General features: G+C 40.7%; 1 protein-coding gene across 1 annotated transcript; it reads right to left on the reverse strand.

Annotated features, from left to right (window-relative positions):
* Positions 1-12,893: 12,893 nt before the first annotated feature.
* On the reverse strand, positions 12,894-13,934 carry LOC148562547 (uncharacterized). Its single transcript, XM_088490917.1, has one exon. It carries the CDS (start codon positions 13,932-13,934, stop codon positions 12,894-12,896), a length of 1,041 nt encoding a protein of 346 aa, XP_088347043.1.
* Between the last annotated feature and the right edge of the window lie 5,373 nt (positions 13,935-19,307).

Here is a 19,307-nt window from a genome sequence, read left to right on the forward strand (position 1 = left end):
CCAGCTAATTTGGCATCAAAGTTTAGGAATCTGGTTGCCCAGTAGGCCTTATGTTCCAGATCCACGGGCAGGTGACAAGCCTTACCATACACAAGTTGGTATGGAGAGATCCCTATAGGAGTCTTGAATGCTGTTCTGTAAGCCCACAGAGCATCATCCAAGCTTCGTGCCCAATCCTTTCTACGGGTACTTACAGTCCGTTCCAGGATTCTTTTTAGTTCTCTGTTAGAAACTTCAGCTTGCCCATTTGTCTGTGGATGATATGGAGTCGCCACCTTGTGGTGAATCCCATACCGAACCATGGCAGAGTAAAGATGTTTGTTGCAGAAGTGAGTGCTCCCATCACTGATTAGTACCCTAGGGACACCAAACCTGCTAAAGATATGTTTCTGGAGAAACTTCAGCACTGTTTTAGTATCATTGGTGGGTGTGGCAATGGCCTCTACCCATTTTGATACATAGTCAACTGCCACCAGAATATAAGTGTTTGAGTATGATGGTGGAAAAGGCCCCATGAAATCAATACCCCATACATCAAACAGCTCAATCTCCAAGATTCCTTGTAGAGGCATGGCATAACCATGAGGCAAATTACCAGCTCTCTGGCAACTGTCACAGTTACGTACAAACTCTCGGGAATCTCTGTAAAGTGTAGGCCAGTAGAAACCACATTGGAGGACCTTGGTAGCTGTTCGCTCACCTCCAAAATGACCTCCATATTGTGACCCATGGCAATGCCATAAGATCCTTTGTGCTTCTTCTTTAGGCACACACCTACGGATTATGCCGTCTGCACATCTCTTAAAGAGATAGGGTTCATCCCATAAGTAGTACTTTGCATCGGTAATTAATTTTTTCTTTTGTTGCCTGCTGTACTCCTTGGGTATGAACCTTGCAGCTTTATAGTTTGCAATGTCTGCAAACCATGGTATTTCCTGAATGGCAAACAAATGCTCATCCAGAAAGGTCTCAGAGATTTCAAGAGAGGGGAAGGACGTCCCTTCTACTGGCTCTATCCGGGACAGATGATCAGCCACTTGGTTCTCTGTTCATTTTCTGTCTCTTATTTCTATATCAAACTCTTGCAGAAGCAACACCCATCTTATGAGCCTGGGTTTTAAATCCTGCTTTGTGAGCAGATATTTAAGAGCAGCATGGTCAGTGTACACAATCACTTTTGATCCTACTAAGTATGATCTAAACTTGTCAATGGCATAGACCACTGCAAGTAATTCCTTTTCTGTGGTTGTGTAATTTTTCTGGGCATCATTTAAAACACGGCTAGCATAATAAATGACATACAGAAGCTTGTCATGCCTCTGCCCCAATACTGCACCAATGGCGTGATCACTGGCATCACACATTAATTCGAATGGTAATGTCTAGTCTTGTGCAGAGATAACTGGTGCTGTGACCAGCTTAGCTTTCAGAGTTTCAAACGCTTGCAGGCACTCTGTGTCAAACACAAATGGCGTGTCGGCAGCTAGCAGGTTGCTTAGAGGTTTTGCAATTTTTGAAAAATCCTTTATAAACCTCCTATAGAATCCTGCATGCCCCAGAAAGCTTCTGATTGCCTTAACATTGGCAGGTGGTGGTAATTTTTCAATTACTTCTATTTTAGCTTGATCCACCTCTATTCCCTTGTTTGAAATTTTATGTCCAAGGACAATCCCTTCAGTCACCATAAAGTGACATTTTTCCTAGTTTAAAACCAGGTTGGTCTCTTGGCATCTTTTCAAAACCAGTGTCAGGTGATCAAGACAGGAGCTGAATGAGTCTCCATATACTGAGAAGTCATCCATGAAGACTTCCAGAAAATTTTCCACCATATCAGAGAAAATAGAGAGCATGCATCTCTGAAAGGTTGCAGGCGCATTACACAGCCCAAATGGCATCCTTCTGTAAGCAAACACTCCAGATGGACATGTGAATGCTGTTTTCTCTTGATCCTGGGAGTCTACTGTAATTTGGTTGTAGCCTGAATAGCCATCCAAAAAACAGTAATAATCATGACCTGCTAGTCTTTCTAGCATCTGGTCTATGAATGGTAAAGAAAAATGATCCTTTCTGGTGGCTGTATTGAGCCTTCTATAGTCAATACACATGCGCCACCCTGTAACTGTTCTTGTAGGAACCAGTTCATTTTTTTCATTATGAACCACTGTCATGCCTCCCTTTTTGGGACAACTTGGACAGGGCTCACCCAGGGGCTATTAGAAATAGGATAAATAATCCCAGCCTCCAGTAATTTGGTGACCTCTTTCTGCACCACTTCCTTCATGGCTGGATTTAGCCGCCTCTGTGGTTGAACCACTGGCTTAACATTGTCCTCCAATAAGATCTTGTGCATGCATCTAGCTGGGCTTATGCCCTTAAGGTCACCTATGGACCACCCAAGAGCTGTCTTATGTGTCCTTAGCACTTGAATTAGTGCTTCCTCTTCCTGTGTATTTAAAGCAGAGCTTATGATCACTGGAAAAGTGTCACCTTCTCCCAGAAATGCATATTTCAGGGATGGTGGTAATGGTTTGAGCTCGGGTTTAGGAGGTTTTTCCTCTTCCTGAGGAAATTTCAGAGGCTCTTTCAATTCCTCTGAATCCTCAAGATCAGGCTGAACATCTCTAAAGATATCTTCCAACTCTGATTCGAGACTCTCAGCCATGTTGATCTCCTCTACCAAAGAGTCAATAAGATCAACTTTCATGCAGTCTTTTGGTGTGTCTGGATGCTGCATGACATTGACAGCATTCAACTTAAACTCATCCTCATTGACTCTCAGGGTGACTTTCCCCTTTTGGACATCAATGAGAGTTCGTCCAGTTGCTAGGAAAGGTCTTCCTAGGATGAGAGTAGCACTCTTGTGCTCCTCCATTTCCAGCACTACAAAGTCAGTGGGAAAGGTGAATGGCCCAACCCTGACAATCATGTCCTCAATCACGCCTGATGGGTATTTAATGGAGCCATCAGCAAGTTGGAGACATATCCGGGTTGGTTTAACTTCTTCAGTTAAACCAAGCTTTCTGATAGTGGATGCAAGTATGAGGTTAATGCTTGCCCCAAGATCACATAAGGTTGTCTTGGTGCAATTACCCTCTAATATGCATGGTATCAGAAAGCTTCCGAGATCTTTAAGCTTTTCTGGAAAGCTTTTCAGAATGACTGCACTGCATTCTTCAGTGAGGATAACTCTTTCAGTTTCTCTCCAATCCTTCTTATGACTCAAGATCTCTTTCATGAACTTGGCATAAGAAGGTATTTGCTCAAGTTCCTCTGCAAACGGAATCTTTATTTCAAGAGTCCTGAGATAATCTGCAAAGCGAGTAAATTGCTTATCCTGCTTCTCTTGGCGGAGTTTTTGAGGATAAGGTATCTTGGCTTTAAATTCTTCAACCTTAGTTACTGCAGGTTTATTTTCTACAGAGGTGGTTGGAGAAGCCTTTTTAGAGGGGTCGTTATCAGCACTTGTGTATGTCTGATCCCTCACTGGCATTTGAATGCCAGGGTTAGAAGCTGGAGTGACGTTGGACGCCGACTCCTCACTTGTTCCTGGCGTCTAAACGTCAGAACTGTGCTTCTTTTGGGTGTTCAACGCCAATTCCTTGCTTGTTTTTGGCGTTGAACGCCAGGACTGAGCATGGTTTGGGAGTTCAATGCCAGCTTTCCACCCAATTTCTGGCGTTTGATTGCCAGAATTATTCCTCTCCGGGCTCTTACTGTCCTCAGATGAATGTTGGGTAGTTTGCTCATTTCTTGGCTTCCTGCTACCTTGAGGTGGGGCATCTAATGTTTTCCCACTTCTCAATTGAACTGCTTGGCACTCTTCTGTTATTTGTTTTGACAGCTGCTGCTTTGTTTGCTTTAATTGTACTTCCATATTTATATTAGCCATTCTTGTCTCTTGTAGTCTCTCCTTGAATTCGGCTAACTGTTTTGTTAGAAAATCTAATTGCTGATTGAATTCAGTAGCTTGTTCTGCAGGACTGAGTTCAACAGTCACTGTTCTAGCCTCTTCGTTCATGAAGGTTCACTGCTTAGGTACAGATACTGATTTCTGGCAACTGTATCAATGAGCTCTTGAGCTTCTTCAATTGTCTTTCTCATGTGGATAGATCCACCAGCTGAGTAATCTAGAGAAATTTGAGCTTTTTCTGTAAGCCCATAATAGAAGATGTCTAACTGAACCCACTCTGAAAATATTTCAGAGGGGAACTTTCTTAGCATCTCTCTGTATCTCTCCCATGCATCATAAAGAGATTCATTATCTCCTTGTTTAAAGCCTTGGATGTCCAGCCTTAGCTGTGTCATCCTTTTTGGAGGGAAATATTGATTCAAGAATTTTTTTTTGACAGCTGTTTCCATGTCCTTATGCTAGCCTTAGGTTGGTTATTTAACCACCTCTTAGCTTGGTCTTTTACAGCAAATAGAAACAGTAATAGTCTGTAGACATCCTGATCTACTTCCTTATCATGGACTGTGTCAGCAAATTGTAAAAAGTGCCAGAAACTCTGTAGGTTCTTCCTGTGGAAGACCGAAATACTGGCAACTTTGCTGCACCATGATAATGAGCTGAGGATTCAGCTCAAAGCTACTGACTCCAATGGAGGGTATACTGATACTACTCCCATATGAAGCAGTAGTGGGGTTAGCATATGACCCCAGAGTCCTTCTGGACTGTTCATTTCCACTTAGATCCATGATGGAGAAAGGGAGATGATGTAAAATAGAGAAAAAATATTTTTATTTATTTATTTATTTATTTATTTCGAAAATAAAATAAACTAAAATAAAATAATTAAAGATGGGTGAAGATTTTCGAAAAATAAAGAGAGAGAAATAAGAAAAATGGTTAGGAAGTTTTGAAAAAGATATGATTGAAAGGATTTGATTGGAAAAGATATGATTTTTAAATTTGATGACTAATTTAATGCTAATTTTTCGAAAATTATGAGTGGAATGAAGAAAAGATATTTTTTTTGATTTTTTGAATTTTGTGATGAAAGAGAGAAACACATAAAAGACACACAACTTAAAATTTTTGGATCTAATGCTCCTTGTTTTCGAAAATTTTGGAGGAAAAACACCAAGGAACACCAAACTTAAAAATTTTAAGATCAAAACACAAGGAAGACTCAAGAACACTTCGAAGAATCACAAGAACAACAAGAACCTGAAGGTAGAACACCAAACTTAAAATTTTTAGAAGACCGAAATAAAATTTTCGAAAACCAAAGAAAAATCAACAAGAAAACACCAAACTTAAAGTTTGGCACAAGATTTAATAGAAAAATTATTTTTGAAAAAGAAGATTTTGAAAAGAATATACCCAATTACCAAGAACATAGACTAACGCTCTAGCCAATTGGGCTGTAAATGTAACACTTGTTTTGAAGAAGTATTTTTAAATAACTAAGAATGAATTTTTTTTCGAAAACTAAAGTTTTAAAAAGGCACAAGAAAAACAAGAAAAGAAACAGAACAAGAAAAACTAAAGGTCAAACAAGAAAAATAAACAAGAACAACTTGAAGATGAAGGAAGAACAAAGAACACAAATTTCAAAAATTTTAAAAGAAATTTTTTTTCCTAATCTAAGTAACAAAATAAACCATCAGTTGTCCAAACTCGAACAATCTCCGGCAACGGCGCCAAAAACTTGGTGCACAAAAATTACTTCACACTATGTAATTCCGCACAACTAACCAGCAAGTGCACTGGGTCGTCCAAGTAATACTTTACGTGAGTAAGGGTCGATCCTACGGAGATTGTTGGCTTGAAGCAAGCTATGGTTATTTTGTTATTCTTAGTCAGGATATCAATTATAATTATCAGTTTGAATTACGAAAAAAAATAGAAGAGTATGAATTAAATACTTATTATGCAGTAATGGAGAATATGTTGGGGTTTTGGAGATGCTTTGTCTTCTAAATTTCAGATTTTCTCTTATATTCCTCTTCCCTCATGCATGCAAAAGTGCAAAGTTCCTTCCATGGCAAGCTGTATGTTGGTGGATCACCGTTGTCAATGGCTACCATCCGTCCTCTCAGTGAAAAGGGTCCACATGCGCTGTCACTACACGGCTAATCATCTGTCAGTTCCCACTCATGCTGGAATAGGATCCGTTGATCATTTTGCGTCTGTCACTACGCCCAACACTCGTGAGTTTTAAGCTCGTCTCAGCCATCCAATCCCAGAATCCTACTTGGAATACCACAGACAAGGTTTAGACTTTCCAGATTCTCATGAATGCCGCCATCAATCTAGCTTATACCACAAAGATTCTGATTAAGGAATCTAAGAGATACTCATTCAATCTGATGTAGAACGAAGGTGGTTGTCAGACACACGTTCATGGATTGAGGAAGGTGATGAGTGTCACGGATCAACACCTTCTCTATAATTAAGCGTGAATGAATATCTTAGATAGGAACACGCATGTTTGAATAGAAAATAAAACTACTTGCATTAATTCATCGAGACGCTGCAGAGCTCCTCACCCCCAACAATGGGGTTTAGAGACTCATGCTGCCAAAAGGTACAAATTTCAGATCTAAAATGTCATGAGATGCAAAATAAATCTCTAAAAGTTGTTTAAATACTAAACTAGTAACCTAGGTTTACAGAAAATGAGTAAACTATGACAGATAGTGCAGAAATCTACTTCTGGGGCCCACTTGGTGTGTGCTGGGACTGAGACTTAAGCTTCTCACCTGCCTGGGCTATTTTGGGCGTTCAACGCCAGGTTGTAACCTGTTTCTGGCGTTGAACTCCAACTTGTAACCTGTTTCTGGCGCTGGACGCCAGACTACAACATGGAACTGGCGTTGAATGCCAGTTTACGTCATTTATCCTTGAACAAAGTATAAACTATTATATATTGCTGGAAAGCCCTGGATGTCTACTTTCCAACGCAATTGGAAGCGTGCCAATTGGACTCCTGTAGCTCCAGAAAATCCATTCCGAGTGCAGAGAGGTCAGAATCCAACAGTACCAGTAGTCCTTTTTCAGCCCGAATCAGATTTAAGCTCAGCTCCCTCAATTTCAGCCAGAAAATACCTGAAATTACAGAAAAACACACAAACTCATAGTAAAGTCCAGAAATATAAATTTTTCCTAGAAACTAATGAAAATAAACTAAAAACTTAACTAAAGCATCCTAAAAACTACATGAAATTAACCCCAAAAAGCGTATAAAATATCCGCTCATCAGATGTGCAGACAGAATAATTGGTAGATGTGTGCCTAGAGAAGAGGCACAGAAGATCCTATGGCATTGCCATGGATCACAATATGAAGGACATTTCGGAGGTGAGCGAACAGCCACAAAGGTTCTCCAATGTGGCTTCTACTGGCCTACTCTCTATAGAGACTCCCGAGAGTTTGTACGTAACTTTGACAGTTTCCAGAGAGCTGGTAATCTGCCTCATGGTTATGCCATGCCTCAGCAAGGGATCTTAGAGATTGAGTTGTTTGATGTATGGGGTATTGACTTCATGGGGCCTTTCCCACCATCATATTCAAACACTTATATTCTGGTGGTAGTAGACTATGTATCTAAATGGGTAGAGGCAATTGCAACACCCACTAATGATACTAAGACAATGATGAAGTCCATCCAGAAATATATCTTCAGCAGGTTCGGTGTCCCTAGGGTATTGATCAGTGATGGAGGCACTCATTTCTGCAATAAACAGCTTGACTCTGCTCTGATCCGATATGGAATTAACCACAAAGTGGCAACTCCATATCATCCACAGACAAATGGGCAGGCTGAAGTCTCAAATAGAGAACTAAAACGAATCCTGAAACGGACTGTAAGTACCCGTAGAAGGGATTGGGAAAGAAGTCTGGATGATGCTCTGTGGGCATACAGAACCGCATTCAAGACTCCTATAGGGACCTCTCCATACCAGCTTGTGTATGGAAAAGCCTGTCATCTGCCAGTGGAACTAGAACACAAGGCCTACTGGGCAACAAGATTCCTAAATCTTGATGCTAAGGTAGCTGGAGAGAAAAGATTACTCCAGTTGAATGAGCTGGAGGAGTTCAGACTCAATGCTTTCGAAAATGCTAAAATCTACAAGGAGAAAGCAAAAAGGTGGCATGACAGAAAGCTCTCATCTAGAGTCTTTAAGCCAGGACAGAAGGTTCTACTGTTTAACTCTAAGCTCAGATTGTTCCCTGGGAAATTGAAATCCTGGTGGAAGGGACCATACGTGATTACAAGTGTGTCACCATATGGATATATAGAGCTTCAGGATATTGACTCTGACAAAAAGTTCATTGTTAATGGACAGAGAGTCAAGCATTATCTTGAAGGCAATGTTGAGCAAGAATTCTCAAGACTGAGATTAGATTAAAGCTCAGTAATGTCAAGCTATTGACAGTAAAGAAGTGCTTATTGGGAGGCAACCCAATGTTATTTAATTATATTTATTTTTTATAGACATTTGTTTTCCATTGCCATGTTATGTTTTCTTTAGGTTGATGATCATGTGGAATCTTAAAAATAGCTGCAGAATTAAAGAGAAAAAAAATAGTATAAAAAATAACACACCCTGGAGGACAGGCTTACTGGCGTTTAAACGCCAGTAAGGATAGCAAACTGGGCGTTTAACGCCCATGCAGGCAGCATTCTGGGCATTCAGAAAAATGCCCAGTAAAGAATGATTCCTGGCATTTAACGCCAGTCAGGGTATCTGGCTGGGCGTTAAACGCCCAAAGAGGCAGTCAAGTGGGCGTTAAACGCCAGGATGACACAAGGGAGGTAATTTTGTTTCCAATTCGATTTTTTTCAAATTTTCATGTTTTAATTCATAATTTTTTTGCATCAAACATGTTTTAAACGTTCATCTTTCAATTTCTATTTTCAAATATTAATAACCTTTCCAATTCTTTTTAATTCTTTTTTCAATTCTTTTCAATTCCTTCCAAAACGTTTTCAAAACTTACATATATTTTCAAATTCTTTTCAACTCTTTTTAATTTTTTTGTATACAGTAATAAGTTTTTAAAATTAATTGCATCATTCTTCTTCTACTCTCTTCTATCTTATTTTGCTCGAGGACGAGCAAACCTTTTAAGTTTGGTGTGAAAAAAGCACTACTTTTTGTTTTTTCATAACCATTAATGGCACCTAAGGCCGGAGAAACCTCTAGGAAGAGGAAAGGGAAGGCAGTCGCTTCCAACTCCGAGAAATCCCTGAGATGCCTCAAGGGATGCATTTCCCTCCACACAACTACTAGGAGCAACTCAACACCTCTTTAGGAGAATTGAGTTCCAACAAGGAGCAACAAAGGCAAGGAAGAGACATAGAGGAGTTCAAGAACTCCATTGGTTCTTCAAGAGGAAGAAGAAGCCACCATCACTAAGGTGGACCCGTTCTTTAATCTCCTTGTTATTTGTTTTTCTGTTTTCGGTTTCTATGCTTTATGTTCTGTCTATGTTTTTGTCTTTATTACATGATCATTAGTGTTTAGTGTCTATGTCTTAAAGCTATGAATGTTCCATGAATCTTTCACCTTTTTTAAATGAAAAATATTTTCTGAAAAAGAAAAAGAAGTACATGAATTTCGAATTCTATCTTGGAAATAGTTTAATTATTTTGATGTGGTGGCAATACTTTTTGTTGTCTGAATGAATGCTTAAACAGTGCATATTTTTTATAGTGAAGTTTATGAATGTTAAAATTGTTGGCTCTTGAAAGAATAATGAAAAAGGAGAAATGTTATTGATAATCTAAAAATTTTAGAAAAAATTGATTCTTGAAGCAAGAAAAAGCAGTGAAAAATATAAAGCTTGCGAAAAAAATATGAAAAAAATGCAAAAAATAAAAAAGAAAGAAAGAAAAAAAAAAGCAACCAGAAAAGCCAGTAACCATTTAAACTAAAAGGCAAGGGTAAAAAGGATCCAAGGCTTTGAGTATTAATGGATAGGAGGGCCCAAAGGAATAAAATCCTGGCCTAAGCGGCTAAATCAAGCTGTCCCTAATCATGTGCTTGTGGCGTGAAGGTGTCAAGTGAAAAGCTTGAGACTGAGTGGTTAAAGTCGTGGTCCAAAGCAAAAAGAGTGTGCTTAAGAACTCTGGAAACCTCTAACTGGGGACTCTAGCAAAGCTGAGTCACAATTTGAAAAGGTTCACCCAGTTATGTGTCCGTGGCATTTATGTATCCGGTGATAATACTGGAAAAAAAAATGCTTAGGGCCACGGCCAAGACTCATAAAGTAGCTGTGTTCAAGAATCAACATACTGAACTAGGAGAATCAATAACACTATTTGAATTCTGAGTTCCTATGGATGCCAATCATTCTGAACTTCAAAGGATAAAGTGAGATGTCAAAACTGTTCAGAAGCAAAAAGCTACTAGTCCCGCTCATCTAATTGGAACTAAGCTTCATTGATATTTTAAAATTTATTATATTTTCTCTTCTTTTTATCCTATTTTGTTTTTAGTTGCTTGGAGACAAACAACAATTTAAATTTGGTGTTGTGATGAGCGGATAATTTATACGCTTTTTGCTATTATTTTTAGGTAGTTTTTAATATGTTTTGGTTACTTTTTATTATATTTTTATTAATTTTTATGCAAAAATTACATTTTTGGACTTTACTATGAGTTTATGTGTTTTTATGTAATTTCAGGTATTTTTTGGCTGAAATTGAGGGACCGGAGCAAAAATCTGATTCAGAGGCTGAGAAAGGACTGCAGATGCTGTTGGATTCTGACCCTCCTGCACTCGAAGTGGATTTTCTGGAGCTATAGAAGCCCAATTGCCGCGCTCTCAATTGCGTTAGAAAGTAGACATCTTGGGCTTTCCATCAATATATAATAGTCCATTTTTTGTCCGAGATTTTATGGCCCAAACTGCCGTACAACGCAAACTGGCATCCAAGCAATATATAATAGTCCATTCTTTCCAGCCAGAGACCCTTTTCTGGTGTAAAATGCCAGAACTGGCACCAGAACTGGAGTTAAACGCCCAAACTGGCATCTAAGCTGGCGTTTAACTCCAGAAAAGGCATATGCACATGTAAAGCTCAATGCTCAGCCCAAGCACACGCCAAGTGTGCCCCGGAAGTGGATTTCTGCACTCTCTGCACTTAGTTACTCATTTTCTGTAAACCTAAGTTACTAGTTTAGTATAAAAACTACTTTTAGAGATTCATTTTGGTAACTTATGATATTTTACATCTCATATTGTATCTTCTACAGCATGAGTCTCTAGACCCCATAGGTAGGGGTGAGGAGCTCTGCTGTGTCTCAATGGATTAATGCAATTACTATTGTTTTCTTTTCGATCACGCTTGATTCTATTCTAAGATACTCTCTCGTGCTTCAATATAAAGAATATGATGATCCGTGACACTCATCATCATTCTCAACTTTATGAACGCGTGCTTGACAACCACTCCCATTCTATCTTAGCTCAACGTAGCCATTAGGCGATAGCTTGAGTGCATATCTCTTGTGTCTCTGATCCACATATTTGACTTGCCTCTCCTGACAACAGAGCATTCGAATCCATGAGATTAGAACCTTTGTGGTAGAGGCTAGAAGCAATTGGCAGCATTCCTGAGATTCGAAAAGTCTAAACCTTGTCTGTAGTATTCTGAGTAGGATCTGGGATGGGATGACTGTGACGAGCTTCAAACTCACGAATGTTGGGCGCAGTGACAGTGTGCAAAAGGATAGAGAGATCCTATTCCGACACAAGTGAGAACCGACAGATGATTAGCCGTGCGGTAGCTGTGCTTGGTATTTTTCATCCGAGACGAGAGATCTGACAGTTGATTAGCCGTACAGAAACCGTACCTGGACCATTTTCACTGAGAGAATGGATGGTAGCCATTGACAATGGTGATCCGCCAGCATACAGCTTGTCATGGAAGGATGCCATGCGTGTTTGGAGAAGAAGATAGTAGGAAAGCAGAGATTCAGACGACAGAGCATCTCTGGAACCTCAATCTGTTCCTCATTATTGAATCACAAGTATCATTCATTTCATGTTATTTACTTTTCATAAACAAAATTATTTTTATCATTAATCTCCTGACTAAGATTTACAAGATAACCATAGCTTGCTTCAAGTCGGCAATCTCCGTGGGATCGACCCTTACTCGCGTAAGGTATTACTTGGACGACCCAGTGCACTTGCTGGTTAGTTGTGTGGAGTTACAAAGGTGTGATTGCAATTCCATGCACCAGCGGCCGACTTTGAGGTTAGTTGCGTTATGTTCAGTTAATCTAAGTATGTGGACATTGCTTAGGTAGTCTCGTAGTGACAAACACTGAGTAAGATGCTTTAGGGTTAGGACTGATGAATTTAAAACAATATTTGCTTGTCTAAGATTGGTATTACTTAATTAGGGTTTGCTTGCCGACATAAGTAAGTTAGAGACAGATGTAGAGTAGACACATGGTAGTATGTTACTAAGTACGAGTAGTACTTTGTTCTTTAGTAAAGTAGAAACATGTATTATTATGTATGTATAGATTAAAAATTTATTTTTCATTTGCAGAGGCCTCACTTTCTATTGCGTTGGCGAGTCAGCCATATCCTTCCTCCACCCGATGCCATCGTCCCGTATCTGGTTGAGGCCGGATTCGGCGACATAGTGCCGCTCAGGGACTTCACATTTGACAATTCCCTGATTTCGGCACTCGTGGAGCGATGGCGTCTGGAGACGCACACGTTTCATCTTCCGTGGGGTGAGGTCACTATCACCCTACAGGACGTGGTGTACCACCTCGGCCTGCGTGCAATGGGAACCCCGTTGGGGGATGCCTTTGTGACTTCGGTCGGTGGTACGACACTGAGACGTGGGCGATAGTGGAGCAGCTACTTGGTGCCAGGCCACCGGTGGCAGCACAGGAGGCAGAGCAGAGGAAGGAGTCCTTCATGCTGAAACTGGTCTGGTTGCTTGATCATGTACGACAGATGCCCCCCACCGACAATCCTGAGACCCTCCGACAGTATGCGCGATGCTACAATATGTTCCTGATCGGAGGGTATCTGCTGACAGACAAGTCCAACAACCTAGTGCACGTACGGTGGTTACCACTTCTCTAGGACTTCGAGGAGTGCAGGGCGCTATCAAGGAGCTCTGCTGTGTTGGCTTGGACTTTAACCGGTCTGATTCTATCACTCGGTACTCCGTACTCCTCCGAATACTGTAGTTCTTCACACCTTGAAGCACTGCCTCTCGGCTTCTAAACTTGTGTCCGACCCGAAACTCTACACTGCCATCTAGGTTGTAATCCTCTTCACCCGTGTCAAGAAACGGAGTCCTCTCGTGCATGGCGTCCAAATCCAGACTGTGATAGTGAGACGGAACTGTCGAAAGCGCCGGTATCGAAAGAGGGGGAGGTAGGACATGGCGGGGGGCAGTCGGAACGAGTGTCTCTGGAACACACTCGTTCTCATCTTCACCATCGGACGATTCGCTATCACCACTGTCCGCCACGTAATCCTCATCCGACTCCTCCTCACCCTCCTGCGCCTCATCCACTGGAACGGCGACATGAATTGGTGGTGGTGCGAGAGGTCGGTCGTCCTGCACATAGGTCGAGTGTACAGAAGGACCACCGCCACTGTGCCCCACCTCTGCAGATAGCTCCATTACTTGCTCCACCATGATCATCCCATGTATATTGAACATCACTCGCACATGCTCGTCCCCTTGAAGTCGGAATAGTCGAAATCGAAAGACTCCATTACCCATGGGGGCCAGTAACCTATACGCCACCCTTCCGATTTCTCTCGCCACTGTACCTCCGAACTTGCTCAGTATCAAACTCTTCAAATCCGACAACGTATTCACACGTTGAGTGCAAAACAATATCGGATCCTCGCACTCAAATGTGACTCCGTTGTCGCCGTTAAACATGCGACAATTGGAATACACAAGCACAACTATATAAGGATTATTACTGGCCATGCCTTGTATTCGTGAGAAATATGATACGAAAAGTTTGTGAAAAATACCAAGGGTTACACATCCTTTTATAGCTGGTGGGACATAACTCATTGTATTTCGTTTATAGTGTAAACGAGATAGATTATATGTCATATCTCGTTTATATATCTCGTTTACACTATAAACGAGATATATAGAATGTCATCTCATTTACAGTGTAAACGAAATATGATTAGAAAACACAAAACGGTAAATATTTTTAAAATTATTTAGTTCAGTAATTAATATATTTTTTTATTTATTTAAATAAAAAATCTCCAACCACTTCACTTTAGCCACCGAAAATAAAGTTCGATAAAATAGAAAATAAAAATATTTAATAATAAAAATAAATCAACTATAATTATTTATAATTTATTTTATTTAATATTTATTAATATTAATAATAATTAATAAATATTAAATAAGATAAGTTTTAATTTTTTTTTATTTTCTTAACATTATCGAATAGAAAGAGTATATGAATGTTTCAAATTAATAATAACGTCTGAATTATTTTGTCGGTGGTTGTTGGGTTAAAAGAAAAAAGAAATGTTTACATAGCTGACAAACACATGCCTAAACATCAAAAATAGAACTCCAACTTATTTATATATTATAAACTAGAAATGTGTGACGTGTGAATATTGATGAATCCCCTTGCCCATTTTTAATTTGGTTACGGAAGAGGGTAGCGGGTAGAGTTGATAAGAGAATGGGGCGAATAGGTGAATGGGTGTCATTATAATTCGCATTCGCTATTTTATGTTTTTCGTCGTGCTACATCTATTGAATCTCGGTCTCTTTTGCTTATAGTTTTTAGAGTTCTGTTATTTCACCAACGGAATACATAGTTGGTAACATTCAACTACGAATATGTAATTGATGGTAAAAGTGGTTTTATTGAATTATTTTTGTCGTGTTTTTTTTTTTCATTTTCAGGTGCGACTCGTATCGAATCTTTTTCACCTGTCTCTTCACTCGTTTTTCTTAAAACTCATTCTCGGCTCTCCCAAAATTTTAAATTTTATCCGTTTGATTTGTCATCAAAGAATATATTATTTTTTTTTTCTATAAAATTTCCAACTACATGCACTGTTTATCCTCCTCAAAGCCGTAATGAATCGCGGCGACACAACGAAATTTCACAATACTTGAACTGCACTAGTTTGCTCGCGGGTGTTAACAGGTGATGCCAAACAACCACAAGACTCCTGAAGGAGGTCGTCTGAGACTTTGCGTCGGGTTTGTAAGGGACTCGACGAATTTTTACATCGTTATTTGGTTACAAAAATTCTGCACTTGTTACAACACCTCTGTCTTGCAGTTATAACAACTGTGCCGACGTTACAAGAACTTATCCAGGGGTTCAATCCCTCAATTCCAAACACTCCAACCGTACTGGTTCCTTCGCGGGTGGTAACGGGTGTCGCCAGACAACCACGGGGCTCCCAGAGGAGGTCCCGTGAGCCTTTGCGTCGGGTTCGTGAGGGACTCGATGAATTTTCTCACATTGCTATTTGGCTACAGAATTCTGTGCTTGTTACAGGACCTTTGTCTTGTAGTAACAAAAATTGTGACAGCGTTACAAGAACCTGTCCAGGGGCTCAATCCCACAATTCCAAACACTCCAACTGCACTGGTTCCCTTCAGGTGGTAAATGGGTGACGCAGGACAACCACTGGAATCCCGGAGGAGGTCCTTCGAGCCTTTGCATTGGGTTCGCGAGGGACTCGACAAATTTCTTCACATCGCAATTTGGTTACAGAAACTATGCCGACGTTACAAGAACCTATCAAGGGGACTCATTCCAACAATTCCAAACACTCCAACTGCACTGGTTCCCCCGCGGGTGGTAACCGGTGACGCCAGACAACCACGAGGCTCCTAGAGGAGGTCTTTCGAGCCTTTGCATCGGGTTCGCGAGGGACTCGACGAATTTTCTCACATTTCTATTTGGTTACAGAAATTCTATGCTTGTTATAGGACCTTTTTTCCTGTCGTTATAGAAACTGTGCTAGCATTACAAGAACTTATCCAGGGGGCTCAATCCCACAACTCCAAACACTTCAACCGCATTGGTTCTGTCGCGGGTGATAATGGGTGACGTCGGACAACCACGGGGCTCCCGGAGAAGGTCCCCCGAGCCTTTGCATTGGGTTCACAAAAGACTCGACTGATTTTCTCATATCGCTATTTGGTTACAAAAATTTTGCGCTTGTTACAGGACTTCTATCTTGCGGTTACGATAACTATGCTGGCGTTATAAGAAACCATCAAGGCGGCTCAATCCCACAATTCCCAACACTCCAAGCGCAATGGTTCCCTTGTAGGTGGTAACGGGTCAAGTCAGACAACCATGGGGATCCCGGAGGAGGTCGTCCAGGCCTTTGCTCGGGTTCACGAGGGACTCAATGAATTTTCTCACATTACTATTTGGTTATAGAAATTTTGTGCTTGTTACAGGACCTTTGTCTTGCAGTTATAGAAACTGTAACGGTGTTACAAGAACCTATCCAGGGGGCTCAATCCCACATTTCCAAACACTCCAACCTCACTGGTTCCCTTGAGGGTGGCAACGAGTGACGCCGAACAACCACGGGGCTCCTGGAAGAGGTCGTCCGAGCTTTTGCATCGGGTTCGCAAGGCACACGATGAATTTCCTCACATCGCAATTTGGTTACAGAAATTCTACGCTTGTTACAGGACCTCTGTCTTGCGGTTACGACAACTGTGCTGGCGTTACAAGAACCCATCCAGGGGGCTTAATCCTACAGTTTCCAACACTCCAACCACACTTGTTCTCTCGTAGGAGTAACGGGTAGCGCCGGACAACCATGGGGCTCCTGAAGGAGGTCCTCCAAGCTTTTGCGTCGGGTTCGCGAGGGACTCGACAAAGTTTCTCACATTGTTATTTGGTTATAGAAATTTTACGCTTCTTATAGGACCTCTGTCTTGCTGTTATAGAAACTGTTCCGGCGTTACAAGAGCCTATCCAGGGGGCTCAATCCCTCAATTCCAAACACTCCAACGGCACTGGTTCCCTTGCGGGTGGTAACGGGTGATGCCGGACAACCACGGGGCTCCTGGAAGAGGTCCTCTGAGCCTTTAAGTCAGTTTCACGAGGGACTCAATGAGTTTTCTCACATTGCTATTTGGTTACAAAAATTCTGCGCTTGTTACAAGACCTCTGTGTTGCGGTTACAAAAACTATGCCATGTTATAAAAACCTATCCAGGGTGGTCAATCCTACAATTCCAAACACTCCAACCACGCTGGTTTCCTCGCGGGTGGTAACAGGTGACGCCAAACAACCACGGGGCTCCCGAAGGAGGTCTTCCGAGCCTTTGCGTCAGGTTCGTGAGGGTCTCGACGAATTTCCTCACATCGCTGTTTATCAATCAGATATCCTAAATAGAACATAACATGACTCAGAATATGCTCAAAAGCATAGGTAGTCTATTAATGAGCGAATATTTTATACGCTTTTTGGCATCATTTTCATATAGTTTTCAGTATATTTTGTTTAATTTTTATTAAGTTTTTATAGGTTTTAGTGTTAAATTCACATTTTTGGATTCTACTTTGAGTTTGTGTATTTTTGTGCAATTTCAGGTATTTTCTAGTTGAAATTAAGGAGCTGGAGCAAAAGTCTGATTCAGAGACAGAGAAAGCACTGCAAATGCTGTCCGGATCTAACCTCCTTGCACTCGGAAGAGCATTTTTGGAGCTACAGAAGTCCAAATAGAGCGTTCTCAACGACTATGGAAAGATTACTTTTAGAGATTTCCAACAATGTATAATGGTCCATACTTTGCTTCAGATTAGAAGGCCCAAAACTGGCGTCCAATGCCAGCTTCCTGCCCCCTTCTAGACGTCCAGTGCCCACAGAGTAGAGTCCAGCGTCCAAACGTCCAGAGAGGACCCCCTAGCCAGCGTTTCACGTCCTAGAGACCTTATAGCACACCCAGAGAAGACCTCCTAGCCAGCATTTCATGCCCTAGAGACCTCATAGCACATGGATCTCATCAAAGCTCATCCCAAACACTCACCAAGTGGACTCCAGAAGTGGATTTTAGCACTAAAAAGACTGTTTTACCCTTACTAGTCATTTGTTTAATATTTAAAGGATTAAATTTATGTTATTAAGGACCTTTTGACCTTTAATCAGCCACTTTACATGTTTTTACCATTGTATTTCCTTTTAGTATGAGTTTTTAAACCTCCAAGGTTGAGGGGAAGAGCCCTGCTGAGTTCTATGAATTAATAAAAGTATTACTATTTTTCTTCGATCTGTGTTTGATTAATTCTAAGATGTATACTCGTTCTTCAACATGGTGAATACGATGATTAGTGACAATCAGCTCTGTTCATCATACTAAGACGAACGTGCATGATAAATACCTGAGTCTACTTGGGTTCGTGTGAATACTTTAGTGGAAAGCACGAACCACCAGCTTGATTATACATCTCTCAGACGGCTAATCCACGACTTCGTTGGGGACTTCTTGAGATACCAGTTCAGCTGATTTACGGGGAGATTAGGGTCTCTGTGGTAGAGGCTAGAACCCAAGGATACAGCATTCTCTGATCCGGAAGATCCGACCTTGTCTGTGGCATTTTGAGTAGGATCATGAAGGAGAATGGACTGTACAAGCTTCACCCTCAATCAGAATGGATCCACATTAACCCTGGGGTTCAGATCTGGAGGAGTATTGACGACCTCTCAATAAAGGCATTGATCACATACAGCCTGCCAATGAAGAAATCACTCACAAGCAAAGGAAACAGTATTACCATAGTTAATTCAGAAAGATAAAGCAACTCCAAGCCTTAACCATTCTCTTTTCATAGTTTACACAACTTTTGAATTCTAATTACCCTTTTTCTTTATTCCTTTTTATGCATTTAAAAATAACATACCAATATCTCCTACTTTTTTATTTGCCTGACTAAGACCTGCAGGATAACCAAAGATTGCTTCAAACCACAATCCTCGTGGGATCGACCCTGACATGCTTAGGTATTACTTGGACAACCCAGTGCACTTGCTGGTACAATTGTACGAAGGTGTGGGGATTCGTGCACCAAGTTTTTGGTGCCGTTGCCGGGGATTGTTGAGTTTGGACAAACTGACGGATTATCTTGCTCCCTAGTTCAGGTAATTTTTATTTTGTTGAGTCTTTTATTTTTATTTTCTTCTTCTCTATTTTTTGAAAAAAAAATTAAAAACCTTTTCAAAAATTTTTTATTTTCTTTGTTTAAACTCTGTTATTGATTTGAGTCTTACCTGTTTCTTGTTTTCTTTTCCAAAAATTTTAAAACTTTTTCAAAAACCTTTTTCAAGCAGTTTAT

Source organism: Arachis ipaensis, chromosome B6 (assembly GCF_059453495.1).
Source record: "Arachis ipaensis isolate K30076 ecotype BB chromosome B6, ASM5945349v1, whole genome shotgun sequence".
NCBI classification, from domain to species: Eukaryota; Viridiplantae; Streptophyta; class Magnoliopsida; order Fabales; family Fabaceae; genus Arachis; species Arachis ipaensis.